The 6,413-nt window shown below is 26.7% G+C and overlaps 2 protein-coding genes and 1 pseudogene across 2 annotated transcripts in view; 1 reads left to right on the plus strand and 2 right to left on the minus strand.

The window, feature by feature from the left end:
* Window positions 1-6,413, minus strand: part of LOC109356190 — a 23,848-nt pseudogene that overhangs the window by 4,359 nt on the left and 13,076 nt on the right.
* Window positions 247-1,510, minus strand: LOC109356619 (WAT1-related protein At2g37460-like). The gene is made up of 3 exons (XM_019600030.1): window positions 1,287-1,510; window positions 1,020-1,082; window positions 247-373 (listed from the first exon to the last, which is right to left on the minus strand). The coding sequence occupies exons 1-3, from the start codon at window positions 1,481-1,483 to the stop codon at window positions 253-255; spliced, it is 381 nt and encodes a 126-aa protein (XP_019455575.1). The 5' UTR covers window positions 1,484-1,510; the 3' UTR covers window positions 247-252.
* Window positions 5,522-6,413, plus strand: part of LOC109356618 (type I inositol polyphosphate 5-phosphatase 8-like) — a 15,112-nt gene continuing 14,220 nt past the window's right edge. Inside the window, exon 1 of the mRNA XM_019600029.1 lies at window positions 5,522-5,625. Within this exon, the coding sequence (XP_019455574.1) occupies window positions 5,522-5,625 (104 nt within the window). The remainder of the gene's footprint in view (window positions 5,626-6,413) is intronic.

Consider the following 6,413-nt stretch of genomic DNA (forward strand, 5'->3'; position numbering starts at 1 on the left):
TATATATATATATAATTGAATATTAGATTTTTAAAACATAAGGAAATTTGAAATAAAATGAAAATGTGAAAACATGAAGATATATATAATGAAGAAAATATGGAATACTTTACTTAGGATATTATGAGGATTTGAAAGTTTAAATTTGAGGATCTAATATTTAAGAATCTCTTTTTATTGAATGCTGTATATATTTTCTTGTAATTTTATTACATAATCTAGAATATTTATTCATAGAAGGAAGTGAAAACATTACCTAATAATGCAAGCCATTGCAAAGGTAATGGCAGGAAGCATATTGCTCATTGCTGCTGCAAATGTTGCTGTTGTATATTTCATTCCCAAAAAATATAAATTCTGATCAATAACTGGCCTGCCACAAAAAAGTGTTGTAACAAAGTTATAAACTTATTTTTCCAATGAATTGTAGAAAGAAAATTTGATATTCTCAAGGCCTATAATATGTTTAGATCTAAATTGGAATAAATTTTAGTTGTGTGTTCACTAATTTATACCAACTACACTCAGAATAATTAGAAATTATATTTATCATTTTGTCATATTCCAATAAGTTTTTCATTTTCTTCATGACAATGATTAATTTCGAAATGTTCATATAATTTTATATAAATTTAAGAATCATAGTTAATTTATAATATAAATAAATTTTATTCAACCAATCACAAATTATGATGCGTGACACACTAACATATATGTTTTATTTATTTACTATGTATGAATTAGATAAGAGAAATAAGTATCTCCTCATATTAGGAGATAAATTATCTCTTTTGGACACTAAAATTATGATATATATCATATTTCACACTGTTATAATTTTAGTAGCATAAGAAAAGATAGTTTATCTCCTTATACGATTAACATATTCGGAGATAAATGTATGTAGTAATTAGTATGGAGAATATTAAAAAAAACGAGAGAGAAAAAAGAGTGTGAGAATATCAAGGAAAAGCAAAAATGATAGGAGAACGTGTTTAGTAACATACAAAAATTATTACTCTAGCAAGCTGAGTGCCACTATCTTCATGAAGATTGAAAATGTCATCTTCACCCTCACTTTCCTGTTACAACAACAAATCATTAATTCAACTTCATCTTCAAACTAAGAGAGATTTTAATAAATTAAAAACCAACACTTGTCGGGAGAAGCATTCACGCATCCGAAAGAGATTAGTTCTTTTACAAAAAAAATTAAAAACCAATTGAAAACATTATCAAAATAAATAAGACTAATCTTGATGAAGAAGGGTAAGAAATATATATACTTGTCTAGAATAATTGCAAAAGGGGTTATAACAATGAATGCAACAGCATGACGATACACAACAAGTACATAATTGCTCATTCCTTTGTTTAATGCAGCTTTTGATAGAACATCCATGCCAGCAAATCCAAATTGCAAGAACACCACAGCAAGAAATGGTTTCATTCTTTCAAACCATTTTTGTGTATGACCATCCATCTTGTTCTTTATTTTTTCAGGCTCTCAAGCCACAAGAATGAGACAGAACACAAATCCAACACTGAATGTTCTTGTTTATATAGGAGGGTGTTCTGTATTAAAAAAAAGGTGTTAATATACATCGACTGTGAGTAAAGATTTATACACAGTCAGTCCATCGTTCATTACTCATTTGTATTACTTTTCGAGAATAAAGTATCTCATCATCATAGTAGGAGATAACTTATCTTATTCGGTCAGTGAAAGTATCACATATGTATTACTTTGTGTAGTTTTAGAAATACTTTTTATAGAAAATGATAAATAGGACATAGGTAATGATTTTAGTGAATAAACAAGATAACTTATCTCCCCTTATACCATGAGATACTTTATTCTCTTACTTTTTTGAAGAGTTAAAAATGATAAGAGAATAAAGTATCTACTCATATAAGGAAATAATTGATCTCCTCCATCCAGTAAAAGTATAACACATGTATTATTTTGTTCAATTTTAGAAATATGTTTGTAAAAAATGATTAAATAGAACACATGTCATGATTTTACTGACCGAAGGAAATAACAAATCTTCTTCCTTATAGGAGAAAATACTCTATTCTCTAATAATAAAACATGCATGTTAGATGATGCAACAATAATGTATAAAACTCATACTATTGGTGTATAAATTTTTTTTCGTAAAAAAATAGTGCTTGATGATGATATTAGAAGTGTATAATATACGAATATGTAGTAGCTCTATTGTATCACACAATCAAAAATGGAATCACATTTATTAACATTCCCTATCCCTTTGATTTTCTTTAAAAAGTTGGTATCTCTATTTCAATTATTATCTTTTGTCTAACTTCAAATTTTAAGGCATTGTTTATTTATTTATAGTTAAGAAATATTGAGTTGGGAAATGTAATATAGGATTTAAATGTGTGGTGTGTGGAATAACTATTGTGTAGGATGTTCGTGGGAACATGGAATGTTGGAGGGAAATCACCAAATAATGGTTTGGACTTAAGGGCTTGGTTGAAGTCTCCTTCTCCAGCTGATATTTATGTTATTGGGTATGTTTTTTTCTCCAAAAAATGTATGTATCGATACTGTAATAATTTTATACGATGTTAGTTCATCATTACCATTTATTTTTTATTATCATTTACTTTTCAAGAAAAATAATAGAACTAAATAATAAATAATATATTGATTATATATAAATTTTTATACTAACAATATATATTTCGATTTTCTCATTCACCACTTGAGTGTTTTTCTTTTCAATTTCTATTTTATATTCTGTCCCGCCCGTTTACTTTTTATGCATACAATAAACTTGTTTAAATATTAAACAAGTACACAAACCAAACTCATAATAATTACACTATCGATTTTCACAATCTTATAAACTATATTTTATTGTCGGCATAAATTGGTGAATCATTAATTTAAAGCCTCTTGCATGCTCTTATTAATAACTGAGCGACCCCATAGCTCATTTGTCAGAAACTCAGAATGCGTATCTATATATGTATTATCAGTGACATGCCCATTCTTTTTATCTATATCTTAAATTGATCATAAATTTATTGTCTAAGATTTTATCATATATATATATATATATATAATTGAATATTAGATTTTTAAAACATAAGGAAATTTGAAATAAAATGAAAATGTGAAAACATGAAGATATATATAATGAAGAAAATATGGAATACTTTACTTAGGATATTATGAGGATTTGAAAGTTTAAATTTGAGGATCTAATATTTAAGAATCTCTTTTTATTGAATGCTGTATATATTTTCTTGTAATTTTATTACATAATCTAGAATATTTATTCATAGAAGGAAGTGAAAACATTACCTAATAATGCAAGCCATTGCAAAGGTAATGGCAGGAAGCATATTGCTCATTGCTGCTGCAAATGTTGCTGTTGTATATTTCATTCCCAAAAAATATAAATTCTGATCAATAACTGGCCTGCCACAAAAAAGTGTTGTAACAAAGTTATAAACTTATTTTTCCAATGAATTGTAGAAAGAAAATTTGATATTCTCAAGGCCTATAATATGTTTAGATCTAAATTGGAATAAATTTTAGTTGTGTGTTCACTAATTTATACCAACTACACTCAGAATAATTAGAAATTATATTTATCATTTTGTCATATTCCAATAAGTTTTTCATTTTCTTCATGACAATGATTAATTTCGAAATGTTCATATAATTTTATATAAATTTAAGAATCATAGTTAATTTATAATATAAATAAATTTTATTCAACCAATCACAAATTATGATGCGTGACACACTAACATATATGTTTTATTTATTTACTATGTATGAATTAGATAAGAGAAATAAGTATCTCCTCATATTAGGAGATAAATTATCTCTTTCGGACACTAAAATTATGATATATATCATATTTCACACTGTTATAATTTTAATAGCATAAAAAAAGATAGTTTATCTCCTTATACGATTAACATATTCGGAGATAAATGTATGTAGTAATTAGTATGGAGAATATTAAAAAAAACGAGAGAGAAAAAAGAGTGTGAGAATATCAAGGAAAAGCAAAAATGATAGGAGAACGTGTTTAGTAACATACAAAAATTATTACTCTAGCAAGCTGAGTGCCACTATCTTCATGAAGATTGAAAATGTCATCTTCACCCTCACTTTCCTGTTACAACAACAAATCATTAATTCAACTTCATCTTCAAACTAAGAGAGATTTTAATAAATTAAAAACCAACACTTGTCGGGAGAAGCATTCACGCATCCGAAAGAGATTAGTTCTTTTACAAAAAAAATTAAAAACCAATTGAAAACATTATCAAAATAAATAAGACTAATCTTGATGAAGAAGGGTAAGAAATATATATACTTGTCTAGAATAATTGCAAAAGGGGTTATAACAATGAATGCAACAGCATGACGATACACAACAAGTACATAATTGCTCATTCCTTTGTTTAATGCAGCTTTTGATAGAACATCCATGCCAGCAAATCCAAATTGCAAGAACACCACAGCAAGAAATGGTTTCATTCTTTCAAACCATTTTTGTGTATGACCATCCATCTTGTTCTTTATTTTTTCAGGCTCTCAAGCCACAAGAATGAGACAGAACACAAATCCAACACTGAATGTTCTTGTTTATATAGGAGGGTGTTCTGTATTAAAAAAAAGGTGTTAATATACATCGACTGTGAGTAAAGATTTATACACAGTCAGTCCATCGTTCATTACTCATTTGTATTACTTTTCGAGAATAAAGTATCTCATCATCATAGTAGGAGATAACTTATCTTATTCGGTCAGTGAAAGTATCACATATGTATTACTTTGTGTAGTTTTAGAAATACTTTTTATAGAAAATGATAAATAGGACATAGGTAATGATTTTAGTGAATAAACAAGATAACTTATCTCCCCTTATACCATGAGATACTTTATTCTCTTACTTTTTTGAAGAGTTAAAAATGATAAGAGAATAAAGTATCTACTCATATAAGGAAATAATTGATCTCCTCCATCCAGTAAAAGTATAACACATGTATTATTTTGTTCAATTTTAGAAATATGTTTGTAAAAAATGATTAAATAGAACACATGTCATGATTTTACTGACCGAAGGAAATAACAAATCTTCTTCCTTATAGGAGAAAATACTCTATTCTCTAATAATAAAACATGCATGTTAGATGATGCAACAATAATGTATAAAACTCATACTATTGGTGTATAAATTTTTTTTCGTAAAAAAATAGTGCTTGATGATGATATTAGAAGTGTATAATATACGAATATGTAGTAGCTCTATTGTATCACACAATCAAAAATGGAATCACATTTATTAACATTCCCTATCCCTTTGATTTTCTTTAAAAAGTTGGTATCTCTATTTCAATTATTATCTTTTGTCTAACTTCAAATTTTAAGGCATTGTTTATTTATTTATAGTTAAGAAATATTGAGTTGGGAAATGTGATATAGGATTTAAATGTGTGGTGTGTGGAATAACTATTGTGTAGGATGTTCGTGGGAACATGGAATGTTGGAGGGAAATCACCAAATAATGGTTTGGACTTAAGGGCTTGGTTGAAGTCTCCTTCTCCAGCTGATATTTATGTTATTGGGTATGTTTTTTTCTCCAAAAAATGTATGTATCGATACTGTAATAATTTTATACGATGTTAGTTCATCATTACCATTTATTTTTTATTATCATTTACTTTTCAAGAAAAATAATAGAACTAAATAATAAATAATATATTGATTATATATAAATTTTTATACTAACAATATATATTTCGATTTTCTCATTCACCACTTGAGTGTTTTTCTTTTCAATTTCTATTTTATATTCTGTCCCGCCCGTTTACTTTTTATGCATACAATAAACTTGTTTAAATATTAAACAAGTACACAAACCAAACTCATAATAATTACACTATCGATTTTCACAATCTTATAAACTATATTTTATTGTCGGCATAAATTGGTGAATCATTAATTTAAAGCCTCTTGCATGCTCTTATTAATAACTGAGCGACCCCATAGCTCATTTGTCAGAAACTCAGAATGCGTATCTATATATGTATTATCAGTGACATGCCCATTCTTTTTATCTATATCTTAAATTGATCATAAATTTATTGTCTAAGATTTTATCTCATATCTTGTATTGTACTAATAATAATAATAATAAAATAGAACAGTATTAATAATGAAAGTTTAAAATTTTAATTAAGATGTCATGACAATCTATAAAATAAAATATGGGATAGTAATCTTTTCTCTTTTAGTCTTATAGTTAATATTTTTTATACCCTTGGTTTTTTTTTTTGTACATACCCGTAGTTTAGTTAATATAAAATTACATTATATCACTCCTTTATCATATTCTAATATATATATATATATA

Source organism: Lupinus angustifolius, chromosome LG09, assembly GCF_001865875.1.
Source record: "Lupinus angustifolius cultivar Tanjil chromosome LG09, LupAngTanjil_v1.0, whole genome shotgun sequence".
NCBI lineage: Eukaryota > Viridiplantae > Streptophyta > Magnoliopsida > Fabales > Fabaceae > Lupinus > Lupinus angustifolius.